At 49.4% G+C, this 26,680-nt stretch overlaps 1 protein-coding gene across 4 annotated transcripts in view; it reads left to right on the plus strand.

Annotated features, from left to right (window-relative positions):
• CEP85 (centrosomal protein 85) overlaps positions 1-26,680 on the plus strand; it is a 162,880-nt gene that overhangs the window by 5,569 nt on the left and 130,631 nt on the right. For 2 of the 4 annotated variants that reach the window (XM_075351101.1, XM_075351104.1), the window contains exons 2-5: positions 11,150-11,218; positions 11,300-11,461; positions 12,417-12,925; positions 13,013-13,137. In XM_075351101.1, coding sequence (XP_075207216.1) covers positions 11,164-11,218; positions 11,300-11,461; positions 12,417-12,925; positions 13,013-13,137 — 851 coding nt within the window. In that variant the 5' untranslated portion in view covers positions 11,150-11,163. The remainder of the gene's footprint in view (positions 1-11,149; positions 11,219-11,299; positions 11,462-12,416; positions 12,926-13,012; positions 13,138-26,680) is intronic. The other 2 variants (XM_075351102.1, XM_075351103.1) reach the window with 2 other exon arrangements.

The raw sequence follows: 26,680 nt of genomic DNA on the forward strand, positions 1-26,680 counted from the left end.
CTCAGTTTCTTCCTGAAAATGATTGAAATCACAAATTCTTTGGTATTATTATCTTCATTTAATTTGTCTTCAATGAAAAAAAATGTCATAAAGCCAAATTGGATATAATTCCACACCAAACATAAAGGGGGTGAACAAAAGTATTGGCACTGTTTGAAAAATCCTGTGATGCTTCTCTAATTTTTGTAATTAACAGCACCTGTAACTTACCTGTGGCACCTAACAGGTGTTGGCAATAACTAAATCACACTTGCAGCCAGTTGACATGGAATAAAGTTGACTCAACCTCTGTCCTGTGTCCTTGTGTGTACCACATTGAGCACGGAGAAAAGAAAGAAGACCAAAGAACTGTCTGAAGACTTGAGAATCCAAATTGTGAATAAGCATGAGCAATCTCAAGGCAACAAGTCCATCTCCAAAGACCTGAAAGTTCCTGTGTCTACGGTGCGCAGTGTCATCAAGAAGTTTAAAGCCCATGGCACTGTGGCTAACCTCCCTAGATGTGGAAGAAAAATAATAATTGACGAGAGATTTCAACGCAAGATTGTGCGGATGGTGGATAAAGAACCTCGACTAAAGGCCCCGTCACACTAAGCAACATCGCTAGCAACATCGCTGGTAACGAACAACTTTTGTGACGTTGCTAGCGATGTTGCTGTGTGTGACATCCAGCAACAACCTGGCCCCTGCTGTGAGGTCGTTGGTTGTTGCTGAATGTCCTGGGCCATTTTTTAGTTGTTGCTGTCCCGCTGTGAAGCACAGATCGCTGTGTGTGACAGCGAGACAGCAACAACTAATGTGCAGTGAGCAGGGAGCCAGCTTCTGCTGAGGCTGGTAACCAATGTAAACATCGGGTAACCAAGAAGCCCTGTCCTTGGTTACCCGATATTTACCTTTGATACCAGCCTCCTCCGCTCTCACTGTCAGTGCCGGCTCCTGCTCTGTGCACATGTAGCTGCAGCACACATCAGGTAATTAACCCGATGTGTGCTGTAACTAGGAGAGCAAGGAGCCAGCACTAAGCATTGTGCGCTGCTCCCTGCTCTGTGCACATTTAGCTGCAGCACACATCAGGTAATTAACCCGATGTGTGCTGTAACTAGGAGAGCAAGGAGCCAGCGCTAAGCATTGTGCGCTGCTCCCTGCTCTGTGCACATTTAGCTGCAGCACACATCAGGTAATTAACCCGATGTGTGCTGTAACTAGGAGAGCAAGGAGCCAGCGCTAAGCATTGTGCGCTGCTCCCTGCTCTGTGCACATTTAGCTGCAGCACACATCGGGTTAATTAACCTGATGTGTGCTGTAACTAGGAGACTGGGGGCTGGTCACTGGTTGCTGGTGAGCTCACCAGCAACTTGTGTAGCCACGCTCCAGCGATCCCTGCCAGGTCAGGTTGCTGGTGGGATCGCTGGAGCGTCGCAGTGTGACAGCTCACCAGCAACCTCCTAGCAACTTACCAGCGATCCCTATCGTTGTTGGGATCGCTGGTAAGTTGCTTAGTGTGACTGGACCTTAACATCCAAACAAGTTCAAGCTGCCCTGCAGTCCGAGGGTACAACAGTGTCAAACCTGTACTATCCGTCGGCGTCTGAATGAAAAGGGACTGTATGGTAGGATACCCAGGAAGACCCCACTTCTTACCCCGAGACATAAAAAAGCCAGGCTGGAGTTTGCCAAAACATACCTGAGAAAGCCTAAAACGTTTTGGATGAATGGTCTCTGGTCAGATGAGACTTTTTTTTGGTAAAAAGCCATCAACATAAAGTTTACAGGAAAAAAAAAAGAGGCATTCAAAGAAAAGAACACGGTCCCTACAGTCAAACATGGCGGAGGTTCCCTGATGTTTTGGGGTTGTTTTGCTGCCTCTGGCACTGGACTGCTTAACCCTGTGCATGGCATTATGAAGTCTGAAGACTACCAACAAATTTTGCAGCATAATGTAGGTGGAGAGATCTCAAAATGGCAGTTTTGAGAAGGCACCCTTCAAATCTCGGGGATCTGGAGCAGTTTGCCAAAGAAGAATGGTCTAAAATTTCAGCAGAACATTGTAAGAAACTCATTGATGGTTACCGGAAGCGGTTGTTCGCAGTTATTTTGGCTAAAGGTTGTGCAACCAAGTATTAGGCTAAGGCCTCTTCTCCATTAGCGTTTTTGTCCTGCATATTTCCTCGCCTTGAGAAACGGATTGCAATCTTGCAAATGGTTTCCTATGAGGCTGTCTCCATTTCCCCGTTTTTTAAGGACTCTACACAGGCTCTCCATGAAATCGCAGCATGCTGCGATTTGATGCGATTCTCAGCTCAGTCACCCTCATGCAAGTCAGAATCCGGGTGGCATGCGCATGTCACACGGATCCTGACACTTGCATACCGGGTCAGACTGGCTACCGGAGGAAACTCCTGTAAAACCAGGCCTGACCGCTGTTACCTGCACTGATCCCCGAGCTGTCCCCTGAGCTCCAGACTGCAGCCTGAACAGCGAGCGCCGAGTGATGGATTCCCCGGCGACTGCTGGTCAGGTCAGCACAGCTGCAGACAGATCAGCAGAACGCTGGAGCTCAGATTACAGCTCTGGAGCTGAGTGCAGGTAACCGCGGCCAGGACTGGTTTTACAGGAGATTTCTCCTGTAGCCAGTCTGACGCTGCTTACCTAAAAACTCACATAGCACCCGCATGACGCTCACATGTCATATGGATGCTATGTGAGGAAAAAAACACACACTGTACGCATATATCACGCAGATCACACGCAAGATACTCGACTCACATTTTGAGCCGAGTATCGCTGTGATTAAAAAAACGCTAGTGGAGAAGGGGCCTAAGGGTGCCAATACTTTTGTCTGGCCCATTTTTGGAGTTTTATGTGAAATGAACAATGATTTGATTTTTGTTTCATTCTCTTTTGTGTTTTTCATTGCAAGCAAAATAAATGAAGATGATAACACCAAAGAATTTGTGATTGCAATCATTTTCAAGAAAAAACTAAATATTATCTGACAGAATTGCAGGGGTGCCAATACTTTTGGCCAGCACTGTAAATCCCCAACAGTGTCACCAGGAAAGCACCCCCACACCATCACACCTCCCCTTCCATGCTTCACGGTGGGAACCAGGCATGTAGAGTCCATCTGTTCACCTTGTCTGCGTCGCACAAAGACACGGTGGTTGGATCCAAAGATCTCAAATTTGGACTCATCAGGCCAAAGCACAGATTTCCACTGGTCTAATGTCCATTCCTTGTTTTCTTTAGCCAAAACAAGTCTCTTCTGCTTGTTGCCTGTCCTTTAGTAGTGGTTTCCTAGCAGCTATTGTACCATGAAGGCCTGCTGCACAGTCTCCTCTTAACAGTTGTTCTAGAGATGTGTCTGCTGCTAGAACTCTGTGTGACATTGACCTGGTCTCTAATCTGAGCTGCTGTTAACCTGCAATTTTTTTTTTTTTTTTTTTTTGCTAGTTACTCTGATAAACTTATCCTCCGCAGCAGAGGTGACTCTTGGTCTTCCTTTCCTCATGTGAGCCAGTTTCTTTGTAGCGTTTGGTTTTTGCCACTGCACTTGGGGACACTTTCAAAGTTTTCCCAATTTTTTGGACTGACACTCGTTTTTCTTTACTTATCTGCTTTTTTCCTTGCATAATGCAAATTCTAACAGTCTATTCAGTAGGACTATCAGCTGTGTATCCACCAGACTTCTGCACAACACAACTGATGGTCCCAACCCCATTTATAAAGCAAGAAATCCCACTTATTAAACCTGACAGGGCACACCTGTGAAGTGAAAACCATTTCCGGTGACTACCTCTTGAAGCTCATCAAGAGAATGCCAAGAGTGTGCAAAGCAGTAATCAAAGCAAAAGGTGGCTACTTTGAAGAACCTAGAATGTAAGACATATTTTCAGTTGTTTAATGCATTTTTTGTTAAGCATTTCCTTCCACATGTTTGAAGGCATCAAAACTATGAATTAAATGTGAATCTACAATTTTCAGAGTCATGAAAATAAAGAAGAAAACTCTTTGAATGAGGTGTGTCCAAACCTTTGGTCTGTACTGTATGCTCACCCCACACCCTCTGCTATATACTCCCCCACCCCCACCCTTCACCCCCACCCCCTTCGGGCAGTAAGCCCCCTGTCATATACTAGCCCCCCCCCCCCTCGTGCAGTAAGCCCCCTGTCATGTAGTCCACCCTCGGGCAGTAAGACCCCTGTCATATACACACCGCTCGGGCAGTAAGCCCCCTGTCATATACACCCCGCTCGGGCAGTGAGCCCCATTCGTATACTCCCCCTCCCCCCCCCCCTTTCATGGGCAGTAAGCCCCCCTGTCATATACTTCCCTCCCCTCGGGCAGTAAGCCCCCTGTTATATACTTCCCCTCTCGGGCATTAAGGCCCCCTGTCACGCGCGCCCTCTCGGGCAGTAAGGCCCCTGCCCTCTGTCATGTAGTCCCCTTGTTGCCGATTCAGATGAGTTAGGTCTCTTCCCATAGTCCCTGGATGGCTTTTCAAACTATATGTTCTCTGAAACACTCTAGCGTTTCCGAGGAAAACATACCTGGCATCACATCTGCAGCCACGCTTTGATTCATGCTGTCTGTGGTGTGAGCAGCTTGGGTCCAATGACGGCTTCACTTTAAGGGTACATGTCCACGATCAAAATACCTGGTGTTCTGGATGCAACATCATTCCTTTTGCGGAGACGCTAGTGTCCTGTGCGGGAGAATGCACTGTACGTGCCCAAAATCATTATTACTGACAGCGGGTTTTCGCTGTGTTCTCCTGGTGTGGATAGCAAACGCGTGCCACAGATCACTTTATGCAGCGTTAAAAGGAAGCACAGTGGACATGGGAACACACCATCCACTGTGCTTGTACTGTACAACACAGCGTGTTGGATGCAGCGAAAACCCGCAGTTACGTTGGTCGTGGGAATGTACCCTAAAGGAGTTTTTCATTTGATTAAAAATGGATAAATTCATCCACGATGTAAGATAAACAAAAAACATGATTGAATATAGTTATATTTTCTTCAGCGCTCTATTGGGAGACCCAGACGATTGGGGTATAGCTACTGCCCTCCGGAGGCCACACAAAGCACTACACTAAAAAGTGCAAGGCCCCTCCCCTTCTGGCTATACCCCCCCGTGGTATCACGGGTTCTCCAGTTTTCAAGCTTTGTGCGAAGGAGGTCAGACATCCACGCATGGCTCCACAGATTTTAGTCAGCAGTAGCTGCTGACTATTTCGGATGGAAGAAAAGAGGGCCCATATAGGGCCCCCAGCATGCTCCCTTCTCACCCGTGGATGGTGTTGTAAGGTTGAGGTACCTATTGCTGGTACAGGGGCTGGAGCCCCACATGCTGTTTTCCTTCCACATCCCCTTGTAGGGCTCTGTGGAAGTGGGATCCTGCCGGCCTCTAAGCTCTGACGCCGGGCTCCATCCACAGACCCATAGCACCTGATGGATACGGAGCAGGAGTACAATCAGGGACATGGCCCTGAATCATACAGGTACTCTGTGTCCCCGGCAGGCACAGACACACTCCGGGCTGGCTGGGTGTTGTAGTGCGCCGGGGACCGTAACGTTGGAGTTAGTGTTCCTACAGTTTACTGGGGGACTTTGTGTTGTGGGAACGCAGCGCCGACCCCCACTGGATCGGGCGGCGCTGCTGTGACTTGTGGTGCGCCGGGGACACGCCGACCGCGCTTTTACGGCGGCGGCGTTTATAACTTTAGTCCCCGGCTTTTTGCGGCCTAGCTCCGCTTCGTTCCCGCCCCCACCCTGTCAATCAGGGTAGGGGAGAGACGCTGTTTCGCAGCAGCGACGAGGGCTGGAGCCTGATTTACATGCTCCAGCCCTCTCACTAGGCACAGAGGGAAGCAGGCTTCCCGCTCTTAGCCAGGAACGCCCAGGGCCCGCCCCCCCCTCCTCTCCCAGGACGCCGGCAGCCATTACATGCAGTCTGGCTGGAGGAAGGACGCAAGGCTCTGGGAGACCTGGACTAGGGGGCTTTTGGAGACCACACACCCGCTCTTAAGCGGGCGGTAAGCGGCATTTCAGCTGGCCCCTCTAGTGCCTCAGTGTGCATTGGTGTACTGTGTCACCAGATATATATATTTATTTATTTCTTGCACTGTGAGGTCGCTTCCTGGCTGGATACCCCAGATCGCTCTGAGGAGGCAGCAACATGTCATCCACAAAACGCAAGGCTGCCAAGGCTAGGGCTGTGTACACTGCGTGTGCTGCATGTGGGGCTGCTCTACCAGCAGGTTCCAAAGACCCCCATTGTGTGCAATGCTCAGATCCGGTGCTGCTTCGCCAGCCGGAGTCCGGAGGGGTAGTGACCCAGGCTGAGACGCTTGTAAGTCCTGCCCCGGTGTCAGGGACAGACTTTGCAGTTTTTGCTGATGGAATGTCTGTGACTATGGCAAAAATCCTTGAGACTTTGCAATCCATGACTGGGGCTCAGTCTATGGACACGGCGAGGTCTCTGTCCTCTAATCCCCCTCAGTTGGAATTAATCCAGACTGCAAGGGGGTCCCCGGCTTCCCAGGCTGAGTATTATGACTCAGATGATAGCCCCAGCCACCCTAAGCGAGCTCGCTGGGAAAGACCCTCAACGTCATCACACTGCTCAGGGTCTCAGCGCAATCAGTCGCCCTGTGATGCGTCTGAAGAGAGTGATCAGGAGTCTTATCCTGGAACCCCTCTCAATCTGGATACCCCGGATGGGGACGCCATGGTAAACGAGCTTATCTCAGCCATCAATAGACTGTTGGATATTTCTCCCCCAGCTCCTTCTGCAGAGGAGGCAGCTGCAGAGCAGGAGAAGTTTCGTTTCCTCTATCCCAAGCGTAAATTGAGTGCTTTCTTGGATCACTCTGACTTCAGAGAGTCAATCCAGAAACACGACGCTCATCCAGAAAGGCGTTTCTCTAAACGTTCTAAGGATACACGTTTTCCTTTCCCCCCTGATGTGGTCAAGCGCTGGACCCAGTGTCCAAAAGTAGACCCCCCGATTTCCAAACTTGCAGCTAGATCCATAGTTGCAGTGGAGGATGGCGCTTCACTTAAGGATGCCAATGACAGACAGATGGACCTTTGGTTAAAATCTGTCTATGAAGCTATCGGCGCGTCGTTTGCTCCAGCATTCGCAGCCGTATGGGCGCTCCAAGCTATTTCAGCTGGTTTAGCACAGGTGGATGCTATCATACATCCAGCGGTGCCGCAAGTGGCGTCCCTTACCTCGCAGATGTCTGCGTTTGCGTCTTACGCTATCAATGCGGTCCTAGAATCTACCAGCCGCACCTCATTGGCGTCCGCCAATTCGGTAGTTTTGCGCAGAGCCTTGTGGTTAAAGGACTGGAAAGCAGATGCTGGTTCCAAAAAATGTTTAACCAGCTTGCCTTTGTCTAGAGATAGACTGTTTGGCGAGCCATTGGCTGACATCATTAAGCAGTCCAAGGGTAAAGACTCTTCCTTACCCCAGCCCAGATCAAGCAAACCTCAGCAGAAAAAATGGCAGCAGAGGTTTCAGTCCTTTCGAGGTTCGGGCAAGACACAATTCTCCTCGTCCAAAGGGACTCAGAGGACGCAAAGAGTCTCAGATTCCTGGCGGGCTCACGCACGCCCCAAGAAAGCAAATGGAGGAACCGCTTCCAAAGCGGCTACCTCATGACTTCCAGCCCCCCCCCTCCGCATCTCCGGTCGGGGGCAGGCTCTCCCGCTTTGCCGACATTTGGATGTCACAGGTCAAAGACCGGTGGGTGACAAACATTTTGTCTCGCGGGTACAGAATCGAGTTCAGTTCTCGTCCTCCAGCTCGGTTCTTCAGAACCTCTCCACATCCAGACCGAGCAGATGCCCTGCTGCAGGCGGTGGACTCCCTAAGAGCGGAAGGAGTAGTGGTCCCTGTACCGCCTCAGGAACAAGGGCGAGGGTTTTACTCCAATCTCTTTGTGGTTCCAAAAAAGGACGGCTCGTTCCGTCCTGTTCTGGATCTAAAGCTGCTCAACAATCATGTGCACGCCAGACGGTTCCGGATGGAAACCCTCCGCTCTGTCGTTGCCTCAATGTCTCAAGGAGACTTCCTTGCCTCAATAGACATCAAAGATGCTTATCTCCACGTGCCAATTGCTACAGAACATCAACGTTTTCTACGTTTTGTGATAGGAAACGACCATCTTCAGTTTGTAGCTCTGCCATTCGGTCTGGCGACAGCCCCCCGGGTCTTCACCAAGGTCATGGCGGCGGTGGTAGCAGTCTTGCACTCTCAGGGACACTCGGTGATCCCTTACCTAGACGATCTACTTGTCAAGGCACCCTCTCAAGAGGCATGCCAACTCAGTCTACATGCTACGCTGGAGACTCTACAGACGTTCGGATGGATCATCAACTTTCCAAAGTCGAATCTGTCACCGTCACAGTCGCTAACGTATCTTGGCATGGAGTTTCATACTCGAGCAGCGAGAGTGAAGCTTCCGCTGAACAAGCAGCGGTCCCTACAGACAGGGGTGCAATCCCTCCTTCAAGGCCAGTCGCACCCCTTACGGCGCCTCATGCACTTCCTCGGGAAGATGGTGGCAGCCATGGAAGCAGTTCCCTTTGCGCAGTTTCATCTGCGCCCACTTCAATGGGACATTCTCCGCCAATGGGACGGGAAGTCAACGTCCCTGGACAGGAAAGTCTCTCTTTCCCAGACGGCCAAGGACTCTCTACAATGGTGGCTCCTTCCCACCTCATTGTCTCAGGGAAGATCCTTCCTGCCCCCATCCTGGGCAGTGGTCACGACAGATGCGAGTCTGTCAGGGTGGGGAGCAGTGTTTCTCCACCACAGGGCCCAGGGGACGTGGACTCCGCAGGAGTCCACCCTTCAGATCAATGTTCTGGAAATCAGGGCAGTGTATCTTGCCCTACTGGCCTTCCAACAGTGGCTGGAAGGAAAGCAGATCCGAATCCAGTCGGACAACTCCACAGCGGTGGCATACATCAACCACCAAGGAGGGACGCGCAGTCGGCAAGCATTCCAAGAAGTCCGGCGCATTCTAATGTGGGTGGAGGACACAGCATCCACCATATCCGCGGTTCACATCCCAGGCGTAGAAAATTGGGAAGCAGACTTCCTCAGTCGCCAGGGCATGGACGCAGGGGAGTGGTCCCTTCACCCGGAAGTGTTTCAGGAAATCTGTCGCCGATGGGGAGTGCCGGACGTCGACCTAATGGCGTCCCGGCACAACAACAAGGTCCCGGCATTCATGGCGAGGTCGCGCGATCAAAGAGCTCTGGCGGCAGACGCCTTAGTTCAAGATTGGTCGCAGTTCCGGCTCCCATACGTCTTCCCACCTCTGGCACTCCTGCCCAGAGTGTTACGCAAGATCACATCCGATTGCAGCCGCGTCATACTCGTCGCCCCAGACTGGCCGAGGAGATCGTGGTATCCGGATCTGTGGCATCTCACGGTCGGTCGACCGTGGTCACTGCCAGACCGACCAGACTTACTGTCCCAAGGGCCGTTTTTCCATCAGAATTCTGCGGCCCTGAACCTGACTGTGTGGCCATTGAGTCCTGGATCCTAGCGTCTGCAGGATTATCCCAAGGAGTTGTAGCCACAATGAGACAGGCTAGAAAGTCGACTTCTGCTAAGATCTACCACAGAACGTGGAAGATTTTCTTATCCTGGTGTTCCGCTCAGGGAGTGTCTCCCTGGCCATTTGCATTGCCCACTTTTCTTTCTTTCCTGCAATCGGGGTTAGAAAAGGGCTTGTCGCTCAGCTCCCTTAAAGGGCAAGTATCGGCACTATCCGTGTTTTTTCAGAAGCGTCTAGCACGTCTTCCTAAGGTGCGCACGTTCCTGCAGGGGGTCTGTCATATTGTGCCCCCGTACAAGCGGCCGTTAGATCCATGGGATCTGAACAGGGTACTAGTTGCTCTCCAGAAGCCGCCTTTCGAGCCTCTGAAGGAAGTTTCCTTTTCTCGCCTGTCACAGAAAGTGGCGTTTCTTGTTGCGATCACATCGCTTCGGCGAGTGTCGGAGCTGGCAGCTCTGTCATCCAAGGCTCCCTTCCTGGTGTTCCACCAGGACAAGGTAGTGCTGCGCCCCATTCCGGAGTTTCTCCCTAAGGTCGTCTCCTCGTTTCATCTTAATCAGGATATATCCTTGCCTTCCTTCTGTCCTCATCCGGTTCACCGGTATGAAAAGGACTTACGTTTGCTAGATCTGGTGAGATCACTCAGAATCTACATTTCCCGCACGGCGCCCATGCGCCATTCCGATGCACTTTTTGTCCTTGTCGCTGGTCCGCGCAAGGGGTTGCAGGCTTCTAAAGCCACCCTGGCTCGATGGATCAAAGAACCAATTCTAGAGGCCTACCGTTCTGCGGGGCTTCCGGTCCCTTCAGGGCTAAAAGCCCACTCAACCAGAGCTGTGGGTGCGTCCTGGGCATTACGACACCAGGCTTCGGCTCAACAGGTGTGCCAGGCAGCTACCTGGTCGAGTCTGCACACTTTCACCAAACATTATCAGGTGCATACCTATGCTTCGGCGGATGCCAGCTTAGGTAGAAGAGTCCTGCAGGCGGCAGTGACATCCCCGTAGGGGAGGGCTGTTTTGCAGCTCTAACATGAGGTATCTCTTTACCCACCCAGGGACAGCTTTTGGACGTCCCAATCGTCTGGGTCTCCCAATAGAGCGCTGAAGAAGAAGGGAATTTTGTTACTTACCGTAAATTCCTTTTCTTCTAGCTCTTATTGGGAGACCCAGCACCCGCCCTGTTGTCCTTCGGAATTTTATTGTTGTTTGCGGGTACACATGTTGTTCATGTTGAACGGTTTTTCAGTTCTCCGACGTTATTCGGAGTTAATTTGTTTAAACCAGTTATTGGCTTCCTCCTTCTTGCTTTGGCACTAAAACTGGAGAACCCGTGATACCACGGGGGGGTATAGCCAGAAGGGGAGGGGCCTTGCACTTTTTAGTGTAGTGCTTTGTGTGGCCTCCGGAGGGCAGTAGCTATACCCCAATCGTCTGGGTCTCCCAATAAGAGCTAGAAGAAAAGGAATTTACGGTAAGTAACAAAATTCCCCTCTTAATTGCCCCCCTTAACATTTTGTATAACAAGAATATTTTGTAATATCTAATATATTATTTTAATGTTGAGATCCTTAGAATGCAATGGCGGCTCGGGATGGACACAAAGATTCTAGGTTCCAACAGCCCTTTATGTCAGGTCTGTGAGCCGTTCTTATTGTCAAGTTCTTTGTTTTTTGTTTATGTTGTCCTATAAAACTTGCTATTACTCTTTTTTCAGGAACAGGCATTGGAGCGGTTAAGCATAAGCATGGTAGTGGTCCTTCCTACACAGACTGGCAGACTCATCAAATGTCTGTAAAACCTCTCATTAGAACCTCTGCATGTCATATTACCCAGAAAGATGTGAGTCTTCCTGAAGGAATGTCTGAACATGGTGATGGTGAGTTACAATTTCTTAAACGGAAAGTCCCTATTGGTAAATCTCTGTTCATATGTCCCCCAGTTCTGGATCCTAATCCACTGTTGACTATAGCCAAGAATCACGGCATATAATGGTCACATCTCAGGTAGACTTTGCTCCTCCATGTATTACATGGACATCAATTTATTGCTACTGTGCAGCCGCCCATGGCTGCTTTATGCCGGCGTTACACGGGACGATCTATCATCGCACGAGCGATCGTACCCGCCCCCGTCGTTTGTGCGTCACGAGCCATTAGTTGCCCGTGGCGCACAAAGTCGTTAACCCCAGTCACACGCACTTACCTCCCGGACAACGTCGCTGTGGGCGGTGAACATCCTCTTCCTGAAGAGGGAGGGACGTTCGGCGTCACACAGTGGCCGCCCAATTGAAGTGGAGGGGCGGAGATGAGCGGGACGTAACATCCCGCCCACCTCCTTCCTTCCGCATTGTCGGTGGGACGCAGGTAAGCTGTGTTCGTCGTTCCCGGGGTGTCACACGGAGCGATGTGTGCTGCCACGGGAACGATGAACAACTGGAGCACAGAATTGAGGACCGACATTTTGAAAATGAACGACGTGTCAACGAGCAACGATAAGGTGAGTATTTTTGCTCGTTCACAGTCGTTCGGAGGTCTCACACGGTGCGATATAGCAAACGATGCCGGATGTGCGTCACTAACAATGTGACCCCGACGGCATATCGCCCGATATATCGTACCGTGTGACGCCGGCATTAGGGTTCATTGCAGCTCACTGATCAGATGTTTATCACCCACCCATCCAATCCCTAAGTTCACTTGATAAAAGCTTCTTTTTAGGGCAGTCATAAGGCACTGGTGAAGCAGTTATCCCTCCCATCCCTTTCCCTCCCTCTTCCAACTAGTAAACAGGAGGATCCATCATGTTACCAACTTATGTTTTCCCTTCTTTAGATTTCTTCAATTCCAGTGGTAGATTTTCCGTTCAACCTATCAGAAGCCAAGTGATCATTCCAATGGCACATGTTGTGCCCTCCACCATAGCGACAACATCAAGTAACGTAAGAATATGTGATAGAGCAGGGCTTCCTGCAGAATCAGATGGACATGGATCTCCCTACGTACCACAAGCAGAGCCTTCTACAATTGAAGACAATAGAAAGTTTGAAATGCCTAATATTGAACCCACCATGAACCAGTCTGCTTTGTTAAATACCATTTGCACAGATAGTAGATTTGAGCTCCCTACAGCAGCTATGAGTAGAGATGCTGAGCAATACAAGGCTCTTCCTGAAAGCAGGGAAATTAGAGGAGCGCTAACCCAAAGAGATAGAAACCCACCTCTAAATCTTCAATGTCACATCTGGCAGCCAGATTCATGTAGCACCCAGCCAGCAGCAGAAAATAACTTTTGGAAATTGAAGCAACAGTATACAGACAATGTGAGATTGGAGAAACTGCAGGTAACTAATTTCTGTCTATCAGGGTCTTCCCATTAGTGACCCTATATCTCTTCCTCTGTGGCTCACTTCTGTTAACCTGTCTTCCAGTTTGTGAAAGACTATTCTGCTGCATCAGTGTGCGCTACTGGATTTCATCCTACTGTTTATGAGTGGGAGCGAGTGGTGAAGGCCAGTGACAATATAATAATGGAAAAGGAAATTATGTTGGAAAGGTAAGAGAGTGCCTTGAGTGAGGTTGGTTTGTAAGATGCCCGTAATGGTCAGTTTTGGCTAATGGTGTAGGTGCCACCTTTCAATTGCTCCATTTTTATGCACTTCTCATGTCAAAGTTATAGTGTTTTGAAATCTGCATACTAAATTATGTATAAGACCCATCACCTCCTTCCTGGTAATGCAATATGTTTTATGTATTCGTCCACCTTTTCTAAATTCATACACTTAGGAAAACTAAAAAGAAAAAGGGAAAAAAAAGGGATAATAGCTTTCTCCTTATGAAACAGATAGTGGAGTCGGCTAAAAATTGACTCCCAAAAATGTGAAAAGTCAATACCAATCAAAATGTCTTTAGGCCGCTTTACACGCTGCGATATCGTGACAGATATCGCTTGTGTGCGCACCCGCCCCCATCGTTTGTGTGTCACGGGCAAATTGCTGCCTGTGGCGCACAAAATTGCGCGGACCCGTCACACTACTTACTTGCCTAGCGACGTCACTGTGGCCGGTGAACCGCCTCCTTTCTAAGGGGGCGGTTCGTTCGGCGTCACCGCAACGTCACTAAGCGGCTGGCCAATAGAAGCAGAGGGGCGGAGATGAGCGGGACGTAACATCCCGCCCACCTCCTTCCTTACTTTCTTATTGCCGGCGGCTGCAGGGAAGGAGATGTTCCTCGTTCCTGCGGCGTCACACATAGCGATGTGTGCTGCCGCAGGAACGACTAACAACATCGTACCTGCAGCTGCAACGATAATTGGGAATGGACCCCCATATCACCGATGAGCGATTTTGAACGTTTTTGCAACGATTCATAATTGCTCATAGGTGTCACACGCAACGACCTCGCTAAAGCGGCCTGATGTGCGTCACAAATTCCGGGACCCCAACGAGATCGCTGGAGCGATGTCGTAGCGTGTAAAGCGGCCTTTAGAGCTTAAGACTAGAGATGGGTGAACTCGCAGACTCGCCGGACTTTAAAGAAAATTCTGGTTTGGGTCCTTACTTGACCTTGGATGCTTAACCCCATATAAGCCTATGGGAACCCGAACTTGAGTGTTATAAAATTGTGTTAGTAAGGGCTAGGGGGCTGCAAAAGGAAACAAAATGGGGATTAAAGCAGGAAAATTATGCTTACAAAGTCTCTGCACAGCTGTCACACTGCTTATGCAGCCCGCAGCCACACCAGAATTGGCGCGTCCATTAGATGCGTCAATCCTGGCTTTTTACCTGGATCATTCTGATTTGCACTGGAGCTGTGGAAACTGGGGTAATATAAGGGGTTAAGGAAAAACATCACAGCTGTCAATAAGCCCAAGGTTGAAGTGAGGTCAATGAGTTCTCCTTAGATCACAGCCAGGGTACCGTGGGAACAGCCAGCTGTAACCTCATGAGAACTCTCTAACGTCCCTGCTTTTACAGCTGCAGTTCCGCCTCTGTTTCCCTGATACCGCAGTGATCGGTCATGCTTTCTAATGTAACCGTGCACTGTAACTTCTGGATGTAGCAGAGACTGGATCGTCGTGGCACCTTGTGTGGATTACAACAGACCTGCAGGGGTGTTTTGAGGTTAATAAATTTGAGAACGAGGGTGGGGTTTTTATATAAATAAAGCATTTTTCTGTTTTTATTTCTTTTTACTTGCACAATTACTAATGGGGGGGGGGGTCTCATAGACCCCTACCCCATACTAATCTCGAGCTTGATGACATCTGTGTTTTTGACAAATCACAGATGTTATCCACACCACACCAGGGCAACCTGAGCCAGGTAAGTCCCAGGATATGCGCATCTAATAGATTATCCAATTCTGCGCCAGCTGTGGACTTCTATCTTTAGTTTGGGAAGGGCCCAGTAACCATAGGCCTCTGCAGCCTGAGAATACCAGGTCCCAGCTGTCTGCTTTACCTTGGTTGGCTATCAAAATTGAGGGAAACCCCACGCCATTTTTTTCAATTATTTATATATTAATTTATTTTTATTTTATTTATTTTTTTTTTTAGTTAAAAAAAAAAAGCAAGCCGGATAGGGGTCCCTTGTATTTTGATACACATCCAAAATAACGTGCAATGCTGCGGGCTCCAGCTGTCTGCTTTATATGTGCTGGGTATGAAAATAATGGAGACCCTACGCCATTTTTTCTATTTTTTATTTATTTTTACACTCCGCTCTGGCATTCAGACAGCTACTGTGAGGGCAACCAATCACAGATGCTGACAGTCTGACTGCAACCAATTGCAGGTGATGTCAGAGAGTGTGGTTGGGGGGATGCGGTGAATATTTGAGTTAATGAGCAGAAGTAGTGTGACAGCCACGCAGAGACGTGTTTAAATATGATTGTCTTGCTTTAATCCCCACTGCTTCCCTGCCCCCCCCCTTTTTTTTTTCTTCTGTTGTTGGTTGTTGTTGTTGTTGTTGTTGTCTGGGTTGCCGAGACTGAACAGTAACATGGGCTTCCCTGAGAGGTCTGTGTTCCAGGTCTGTGCAGTTCGGGTTGCCCAGCACTACTTAAGACCCAAACATCCCCATAAACACACACGCAGTCTTGGAGGACCTCAATGTCTGTTAATGAGGGCTAATACCAGTTACTCATTGCACCACAGGTTCAATGTAGTTGTCCTACAAGTGTGTTGTTGCTAAGTGTCATACTCAGGGCTGTGAATTCGGTAAGCCAAACCTCCGACTCTCATTTTCCCTGATTCCGACTCCCTCATATAGTTGAAACCAGAAGTTTCCATCCACTATCTATAACAGGTTGGGGAACCGTTTTACTGCCGGCGGGCATTTGGAATTTTCTACCAACCTTCGGGAGCCACACACAATTATCTTGAGAACTACCCTGCTATATTTGGTCAAACAATTAATGAACTCACCCCTACTGTGGTGGCAGGAGCTGCTTCTCTTTGGTGCGGCTGTGATGTTTGGTGATATTGATCTTGTTCTCACAACTACTTTTCCAGGTTTGTCTCGGTCTGGAAAGGCTGGGGACATACACATCACAGGAGACACTGATGCGCATAAATTATAGGAGGGGCTGTGGCGTGCACATCACAGGAGGGGCTGTGGCGTGCACATCACAGGAGGGGCTGTGGCGTGCACATCACAGGAGGGGCTGTGGCGTGCACATCACAGGAGGGGCTGTGGCGTGCACATCACAGGAGGGGCTGTGGCGTGCACATCACAGGAGGGGCTGTGGCGTGCACATCACAGGAGGGGCTGTGGCGTGCACATCACAGGAGGGGCTGTGGCGTGCACATCACAGGAGGGGCTGTGGCGTGCACATCACAGGAGGGGCTGTGGCGTGCACATCACAGGAAAGGTGTATACATCACAGGAGGAGCTGTGGCGTGCACATCACAGGAAAGGTGTATACATCACAGGAGGGGCTGTGGCGTGCACATCACAGGAAAGGTGTATACATCACAGGAGGGGCTGTGGCGTGCACATCACAGGAAAGGTGTATACATCACAGGAGGGGCTGTGGCGTGCACATCACAGGAAAGGTGTATACATCACAGGAGGGGCTGTGGCGTGCACATCACAGGAAAGGTGTATACATCACAGGAGATGCTGGAGAAGGGAGAGCGCTAGGTGGCAGCACGGACAGCAGTGGGAGTTACACACAGTTCTAGGGGGTACATACAGTACTAGGGGATACACAGCACTGGGCGGGGGGGATGACAGCGATGGGTTGCGGACTCACAGTACTGGAGGGGAGTAGGAGCCGTCACACACCACAGGTCCGGGAGGCATGTACAACAGGGAGTCCGGTAAATCTGCTGCACCTCTTCTGTGACTGGAGCGCAGCGCGTTGGTTACCCCGCCCACAAGGTAAGCCTTGAGCTTGCTAACACAGGCCAGGGTTGAGCCTAGAATGTACAGGCTGCAGTCAGGTCCCGGAAAGAGCCCGTACGTTCTAGCATCTTCAGTAGTGAGTCTGTTACAATATAAGGGCTGCAATCAGGATCTGTAAGGAGCTCGTTCATTCTAGCATCTACGCACAGGCCAGTGTGCGTGTACTTCCTCGCATCATGCAGTGGAATTTAAAGGGCCGATAGCCGGCAAAAACGTGGTTGCTGCCCAAGCACTGCGGTACCCAGGAATGTGGCCGCAGAAAAAGTCATCACGGGCTGGAAACGGCCCGCAGGCCGTAGGTTCCCCAACCTCTATAAAGACACCGCTGCATGTTTTTCTCACTATCTGACATAAAATTGGAATAATCCTTTCCCATTTATAGGTCAATTAGGAAACAAAATGATATATAAATTTACCAAATGCCAGAATGAGACAATGTTTTCAAGGCATTTTTATTACTTTCTGCAAATTCAAAAGTTACCATCCATTTCATTAGTATTTAGTAACATTGACCTTAAACTGTATGACTTTGGTCATATGTTTTGGATATCCTTCCACAGGATTCTCACAATGGTTGGTAGGAATTTGGGCCCAATCCTCCTGACAGAACTGGTGTAACTGAGCCATGTTTGTAAGTTCCCTTGCTCATACCTGCCTTTTCAGCTTTTCCCCATAAATTGTCAATAGGATTGAGATAATATACACTCCCTGACAAATTCTGTCGCTTATCCATGTTAAGTAAATAAAAGCTAATAACCTGACTTTAAATTCATCCATTGGTTTTATAAATTACTGTTTTGAAAGCTGAAACCCTCCCAAATTTGGTTTAGATTATGAAAATAAAGTTGCTGCAAAGCTGAAATATTGATCACTTAATGAACACAGAAAGGTCAGGTTTTGGCAAGACTAAAGTTTTGTCGCCCACAGAAAGTAATGTGAAATTCAAACAATTAACTTCTAATACAAGATATGTTGCATAACATTGGTGAATGAAGTTGTGGTACTATTAGAGCCATATTTAATATTTTGTGTGCCTTCCATGAGCTTGAAGGACTGCATCCATGCGGTTCAACAATGATTTATACAATTTATTGATGAAGTCATCAGAAATAGCAAAGAATGCAGTCTTACATGCCTCCCAGAGTTCATCTAGATTCTTTGTTTTTGTCTTCCAAGCTTCCTCTTTCATCCTACCCCAAACATGCTCAATGATGTTCATATCTGGTGACTGGGCTGGCAAGTCCTTGAGCACCTTGATCTTCTTTGCCAGGAGGAACTTTGTTGTAGAGATGGATGTATGAGATGGAGCACCATCCTACTGCAGAATTTGACCCCTTTTATGATTGGGAATGTAAGAGGTAGCTAATACTTCTTGATATTTTAGGGTATTGATATTGCCTTCCACCTTGAAAATGTTTTGCACACCCCTATACTGAATGTAACCTCAGACCATGATCTTTCCACCACCAAACTTAACTGTTTTCTGGATCCATACGGGCTCCAGTAGGTCTCCTGCAGTATTTGTGGTGGCTGTGGTGTAATTCAACTGAAAATTCATCAGCTAAGTCCACCTTCTGCCACGTATCCAGCGTCCATCTGTTTAGCAGGCTGTGGGACTTGGCAAATGCCACACTTTTTTTATTTTTTTTTTTATTTTTATATAATTTCCTTTTGATTAGTGCTAGCTTCTGGGCACTGATTCGACCATGGAGGCCATTTCGAGAGAGAATCCTACAAACTGTTCTAGTTGACACATGGACTTGAGGTGACCAGGCCTGTTGTTGGAGCCCTTCTGCAGTGGAAGAGGGGCTGGCTTTGAATTTTCTAACCAACAAACGTTCCTCCTGAGCAGTTGTCTTGCGGGGTCTGCTGAATCTGGGCTTGTCAAAAACATCTCCAGTCTCTTCAAATCCATTTTTTTTTTTTTTTTTTTTTTAATTCTTTGTACTTGACGTTGTGACACATTAAAGGTGCCAGCCACCTCTGCAGTGGATTTGGTCTTCAGCCTCTTGATAATCAAGGCTTTGGTCGCAGGGTGGATATTTGCCATGTCAGAGGTCACGTTGCAGTTCAATTGAAGGTCTGGGGTGCTGGGTTTCTTTTTATACACACCCACTTAACCGATCATTTAGTAAGCACAGGTGAGGATGTAAACTAGGTATGGGTGCATTATATGACAAGGCGACAAAACGTTTGTCTTGCCAAAATCTGACCTTTCTGCCTTCATTAAATGATCAATATTCTAGCTTTGCAGCAACTTTATTTTCATAACCTAAACCAAATTTGGGAGGGTTTCAGCTTTCAAAAGAGTAATTTATAAAACCAATGGATGACTTTAAAGTCTGGTAGTAAGCTTTTATTTACATAACATGGATAAGCGACAGAACTTCTGTCAGGGAGTGTACAGTGGATGCAGAAAGTATTCAGACCCCTTTAACTTTTTCACTCTTTGTTTCATTGCAGCCATTTGGTAAATAAAAAACAAATGTAGAATTTTTGGCAAATTTATTAAACAAGAAAAACTGAAATATAACATGGTCATAAGTATTCAGACCATTTGCTCAGTATTGAGTAGAAGCCTCCTTTCTTTTTCGCTCCTAATTGGGAGACCCAGACAATTGGGTGTATAGCTATTGCCTCTGGAGGCCACACAAAGTATTACACTTAAAAGTGTAAGGCCCCTCCCCTTCTGGCTATACACCCCCAGTGGGATCACTGGCTCACCAGTTTTGTGCTTTGTGCGAAGGAGGCAACACATCCACGCATAGCTCCACTTTTTAGTCAGCAGCAGCTGCTGACTATGTCGGATGGAAGAAAAGAGGGCCCATACTAAGGGTCCCCAGCATGCTCCCTTCTCACCCCACTGTATGTCGGAGGTGTTTGTAAGGTTGAGGTACCCATTGCGGGTACGGCGGCAGGAGCCCACATGCTGATTCCTTCCCCATCCCTTTTTACAGGGCTCTGGGTGAAGTGGGATTTACCGGTCTCCAGGCACTGAGACCGTGCTCCATCTACAGCCCCTGGAGAAGATGCTGGATGGAGCGGAGTACATCAGGGACATGGCCCTGCTTCCTCAAGGTACTCTGTGTCCCCGTGCATTTGGCGCTCACACCGCAGCATGCTGGGTGTTGTAGTGCGCCGGGGGACATCAGCGCTGCGGCGCCTGTGCCATGGCCTCATTCAGCTTCGCTGAAGCAGGCTCACTTATGGGAATTGGTCGCGCCGGCCGCTGGGACTGCGGCGCGGCTGGCACTTGTAGTGCGCCGGGGACTTCAGCGCGGCCTGCGCTTTTACGGCGGCCGCGCTGATAACTAGAGTCCCCGGCTTTTGCGGCCTGCTTCCGTTCGTTCCCGCCCCCAGACCTGCCAGTCAGGAGAGGGGCGGGACGCTGGCCACTTCTAGAATCGGTCGCGCCGGCCGCTGGGACTGCGGCGCGGCTGGCACTTGTGGTGCGCCGGGGACTTCAGCGCGGCCCGCGCTTTTACGGCGGCCGCGCTGTTAACTCGAGTCCCCGGCTTCTGGGCCTAGTCTCCCTTCGTTACCGCCCACAGCCCTGACAGTCAGGGTAGGGGCGTGACGCTGCATAGCACTGCAGCGCTGAGAGCTGGAGTATGTTTTGCATACTCCACCCCTCTCACTGTGTGCACTGTGAATCCGGATTCCCGCACTTTCTCAGGCACGCCCACGGCTTCCTTCTCTACAAGGACGCCGGCAGCCATTAGTGTCAGTTTCTGTAATACAGAGACAAGTGTGGAAGACCCTGGCATTCTGATAGTCACACAATCGCTGCAACAGGCGTTAAGCAGCACCTGTGGTGCTAACCCCACTAGTGCAGAAGTGCACTTATAGATATGCTTGTACTATATACATTGCACTGTTTGGTCGCACGTTGTATATACCCTCCTGGATTATGCGGAGGAGTTATCAGCATATTCTCTGTGTAAAACAAAGGTGCAGAACCACATGTTTTTTCTATACAGCTGGTACAGCATGTACGGCTATACGGCCGGCAGGTTACATAGACTCCCATTGTATGCACTAATGGCCAGGGGATGAGGACGGTGTCTGCAGTATTTACTGACAGTTTTTCTGAGACTATGGCTATGATACTAGAAGCCTAGCAGTCCGGACATGTCTCTCACAATATGGGCACTGTTGAATCATTGATCCATGGCCCCCCTCAGTGTGAACAACTAACAGCTCCGGGAATGTCACACGCATCCCAGAGTCACGGCTCTGCACGGACGTCAGTCCCAGACAGCCTAAGCGGGCTCACTATGAGCGGCCTCGGTTTCATCAGGGTCCTAGCAGAAGGACTCGCTGTGTAATGAGGCGGAAGTAGCGGCTCAGGATTCTGATCCTGAGACCGCTCTCAATCTGGATACACCTGATCGTGACGCCATAGTAAATAATCTTATAGCGTCCATCTATAGAATGTGGGTTATTTCTCACAGCTCCTCCAGTGGAGGAGTCAGCTTCACGTATTTTTCTGGACCACTCTGCCTTCAGAGAGGCAGTCCAGGAACACCACGCTTATCCAGATATGCGCTTCTCCAAACGGCTTAGGATACACGTTATCCCTGTCCCCTGACTTGGTCAAGGACTGGACCCAGTGTCCCAAGCGGCATCCTCCAATCTCCAGGCTGGTAGCTAGATCCATAGTTGCAATGGGAGATGGAACTGCACTCAAAGATGCCACTGACAGACAGATGGATCTCTGGTCGAAAGCCATCTATGAGGCTGTCGGCGCACCGTTGGCTCCGGCATTCTCTCCCTTTTGGCACTCCAAGCTATTTCAGCTTGTCTTACACAGATTGACACGGTTACACGTACATCTGTGCCGCAGGTGGCATCCTTAACCTCTCAAATGTCTGCATTTGTTTCTTACGCGATTCAGGTTGTCCTGGACTCTGCGAACCGTGCGGCGGTAGCCTCCGCTACTCCGTGTTTTTAAGCAGAGCCTGGTCTGCTCGTTAAGTGAATGGAAGGCAGATTCTGCTTCCAAAAAAGGTTGCCTAACCAGTTGCCTTTTTCTGCTGACCGACTGTTTGGTGAGCGTTGGATGTAACCATTAAACAGTCCAGGGGTAAGGATTCATCCTTTCCTCAGCCCGGACACAACAAACCCCAACAGAGCAAGAGGCAGTCGGGGTTTTCGGCCTTTTCGAGGCTCGGGCAGGTCCCATTTTTCCTCGTCCAATGTGGACTCAAAAGGATCAGAGGAGCTCAGATTCTTAGCGGGCTCAGTCACGCCCAAAAAAGCGACAGTCTGAAAACCCGCTTCCAAGGCGGCTTCCTCATGACTTGCGGCCTCGGTCGGTAGCAGGCTCTCCCGCCTTGGCGATATTTAGCTGCCATAGGTCAATGACCATTGAGTGTGAGACATTCTGTCTCACGGGTACAGGATAGAGCTCACTTCTCGTCCTCCAACTCGATTCTTCAGAATTTCTCCACCTCCCGGCCGAGCCGCTGCTCTTCTGCAAACAGGGTGCACTCTATAGGCAGAAAGAGTGATGACCCCCGTTCCTCTTCAGGAACAAGGTCACGGTTTTTACCCCAAATTCTTTGCGGTACCTATAACAACGGGCCGTTCCGTCCCGTTCTGGATCTAAAAATGCTCAGCAAGCTCGTGGACACCAGGCGGTTCCGGATGGAATCCCTCCGCCATGTCATCGCCTCAAGGTCCCAAGGATATTTCCTAGCATCATTAGGCATCAAGGATGCTTATCCACACGTGCCGATTGATCCAGAGCACTAGCGTTTCTACGCTTCGTTATAGGAGACGAACACCTTCTGTTCGTAGCTCTACCTTCCGGCTAGCGACAGTCCCACTGGTCTTCGCCAAGGTCAGGGCAGCAGTAGTCACAGTCCTGCACTCTCAGGGTCACTCTGTGATCCCGTATTTAGACGATCTACTTGTCAAGGCACTCTCTTAGGAAACATGCCAACACTGCCCGAACGTTGCGCTGGAGACTCTCTAGAGTTTTGGGTGGATCATCAACTTTTTAAAGTCAGATCCGACCCCGACCCTATCGATAACATATCTAGGCATAGAGTTTCTTACTCTCTCAGCGATAGTGAAGCTTCCGCTAGACAAACAGCATTCACTACGGGCTGCAAGCTCTTCTTTAAGAACCAGTCGCACACATTGAGACGCCTCATGCACTTCCTACGTAAGATGGTAGCAATGGAGGCAGTTCCTTTCGCGCAGTTTTACTGCGTCCACTACAATAGGACATTCTCCGCCAATGGGACGAGGAGTCGACGTCCCTCAACAGAGTCGTCGTTCTTTCTCAGGCGGCCAAGGAATCTCTACGGTGGTGGCTTCTTCCCACCTCTTGGTCAAAAAGAAGGTCCTTCCTATCCCCATCCTGGGCGATAGTTACGACAGACGCGAGTCTATCAGGGTGGGGAGCAGTTTTTCTCCACTACAGCGCTCAGGGTACGTGGACTCAGCAAGAGTCCACCCTTCAGATCAATGTTCTTGAACACAGAGCAGTGTATCTTGCCCTACAAACCTTCCAACAGCGGCTGGAAAGCAAGCATATCCGACTTCAGTCGGACAGCTCCACAGCGGTGGCATACATCAACCACCAAGGAAGAACGCGCAACCGGCAAGCCTTCCAGGAAGTCCGGCAGGTTCTGATGTGGGTGGAAGACACGGCATCCACCATATCCACAATTCACATCCCAAGTGTGGAAACTAGGAAGCTGACTTCCTAAGTCGCTGAGGTGTGGCCGAAAGAGTATGGTCTCCTCACCCGGACGGGTTTCAGGAGATCTGGCGCCGCTGACAGAGGCCGGACGTCGATCTAATGGCGTCACGGCACAACAACAATGTGCCAGCTTCATGGCACGGTTTCACAATCTCGAGCTCTGGCGGCAAACGCCTTAGTTCAGCATTGGTCGCAGTTCCAGCTACCTTAGGTGCCACCTCTGGCATTGTTGCCCAGAGTACTGCGCTAGATCAAGACCGACTGCGGCCGCGCCATCCTCGTCGCTACAAATTGGCCGAGGATGTTGTGGTATGAGTCCTGGAACCTAGTGTCGTCAGGATTACCTCAGGACGTGGTTGCCACCATGAGACAGGCTAGCATACCAACGTCCGCCAAGATTGACCACAGGACGTGGAAGATATTCTTATCTCGGTGCTCGGCGCAGGGTGTTTCTCCCTGGCCGGTTGCATCGTCTATGTTTCCTTCCTTCCTGCAATCTAGGTAGGAAAATGGGTTGTCGCTCAGTTCCCTTTAGGGACAAGTCTCAGCGCTATCTGTATTTTTTCAGAAACGACAACTTCCTCAGGTACGCACGTTCCTACGGGGAGTTTGTCTTCTCAGCACTCCGTACAAGCGGCCGTTAGAGCCCTGAGATCTGAACAAGGTTCTAATTGCTCTCCAGATGCCGCCTTTCGAGCCTTTGAAGGATGTCTCCCTTCCCGCCTTTCACGGGAAGTGGCCTTCTAGTAACGGTCTCGTCTCTTAGGAGAGTTTCCGAGCTAGCAACGCTCTCATACAAACTCCCTTCCTGGTCCTTCACCAGGACAGGGTAGTTCTGCGTCCGGTTCCGGAATTTCTCCCTAAGGTGGTATCCCACTTTCATATCAATCAGGATATCACCTCACCTTCTTTGTGTCCTCGTCCAGTCCATCAATTTCAGAAAGATTTGCATCTGTTGGTTCTGGTGAGAGCACTCAGGTTCTACTTCCCGCATGGCGCTCCTGCGCCACCCGGATGCACTCTTTGTCCTTGTCGCTGGTCGGCGTAAACAGTCGCAAGCTTCCAAATCCACCCTTGCTCGGGGGATCGAGGAACCAATTCTTGAAACCTACAGTTCTACTGGGCTTCTGGTTCTCTCAAGGCCGAAGGCCCATTCTACCAGAGCCGTGGGTGCATCCTGGACATTACGGCACCAGGCTACTTCTCAGCAGGTGTGTCAGGCACCTACCTGATTGGGTCTGCATACTTTTACCAAGCATTTTCAGGTGCATACCTACGCTTCGGCAGACGCCAGCCTAGGTAGATAAGTCCTTCAGGCGGCAATTGCCCACCTGTAGGAAAGGGCTGTTTGACGGCCCTATCACGAGGTATTCTTTTACCCACCCAGGGACTGCTTTTGGACGTCCCAATTGTCTGGGTCTCCCAATTAGGAGCGAAAAAGAAGAAGGGAATTTTGTTTACTTACCGTAAATTCCTTTTCTTCTAGCTCCAATTGGGAGACCCAGCACCCGCCCTGTTTTCTCTGGGTTTTTTCTGTTTTTTCGGGTACACATGTTGTTCATGTGGTATGGTTCAGTTCTCCGATGTTTCCTCGGATTGAATTGGTCTTTAAACCAGTTATTGGCTTTCCTCCTTCTTGCTTTGGCACTAAAACTGGTGAGCCAGTGATCCCACTGGGGGTGTATAGCCAGAAGGGGAGGGGCCTTACACTTTTAAGTGTAATACTTTGTGTGGCCTCCAGAGGCAATAGCTATACACCCAATTGTCTGGGTCTCCCAATTGGAGCTAGAAGAAAAGGAATTTACGGTAAGTAAACAAAATTCCCTTCTTTGAGCTAGTACAGCTATGAGTCGTCTTGGGAACGATGAAACAAGTTTTCCACATCTGGATTTGGGGATCCTCTTCCATTCTTCCTTGCAGATCCTCTCCAGTTCAGTCAGGTTGGATGGTGAACATTAGTGGGCAGCCATTTTCACGTCTTTCCAGAAATGCTCAATTGGATTTAGGTCAGTTCTCTGGCTGGGCCAGTGAAGAATGGTCACAGAGTTGTTCTGAAGCCACTCCTTTTGTTATTTTAGCTGTGTGCTTAGGGTCATTGTCTTGTTGGAAGGTGAACCTTCGGCCAAGTCTGAGGCCCAGAGAACTCTGGAAGAGGTTTTCTTGCAGGATATCTCTGCACTTGGCCGCATTCATCTTTCGTTCAATTGCAACCAGTCGTCCTGTCCCTGCAGCTGAAAAACACCCCCATAGCATGATACTGCCACCACCATGTTTCACTGTTGGGCTTGTATTGCGCAGGTGATGAGCAGTGCCTGGTTTTCTCCACACATACCACTTAGAATTATCACCAAAAAGTTCTATCTTTGTCTCCTCAGACCAGAGAATCTTTTCATAGTCTGGGAGTCCTTCGTGTGTTTTTTTGCAAACTCTATGTGGGCTTTCATATGTCTTGCACTGAGGAGAGGCTTCTGTCAGGCCACTCTGCCATAAAGGCCCAACTGGTGGATGGCTAAAGTGATAGTTGACTTTGTGGAGTTTTCTCCCTACTGTATCTCTGGAACTCGGTGTTCTTGGGGTTCTTCTTTACCTCTGTAACCAAGGCTCTTCTCCCATGATTGCTCAGTTTGGCTGAACGGCCAGGTCTAGGAAGAGTTCTGGTTGTCTCAAACCTCTTCCATTTAAGGATTATAAAGGCCACTGTGCTCTTAGGAACCTTGATTAGTGCAGAAATTCTTTTGTAACCTTGGCTAGATTTGTGCCTTGCCACAATTGTATCTGAGCTCCTTGGGCAGTTTCTCTGATCTCATGATTCTCATTTGGTCTGACATGCACTGTGAGGTCTTATATAGACACGTGTGCTTTTCCAAGTCAAGTCCTATCAGTTTAATTAAACACAACTGGAGTCCAATGAAGGAGTGGAACCATCTCAAGGAGGGTCACAAGGAAATGGGCAGCATGTGACTTAAATGAGTGTC

This window comes from Anomaloglossus baeobatrachus, chromosome 5 (assembly GCF_048569485.1).
Source record: "Anomaloglossus baeobatrachus isolate aAnoBae1 chromosome 5, aAnoBae1.hap1, whole genome shotgun sequence".
NCBI lineage: Eukaryota > Metazoa > Chordata > Amphibia > Anura > Aromobatidae > Anomaloglossus > Anomaloglossus baeobatrachus.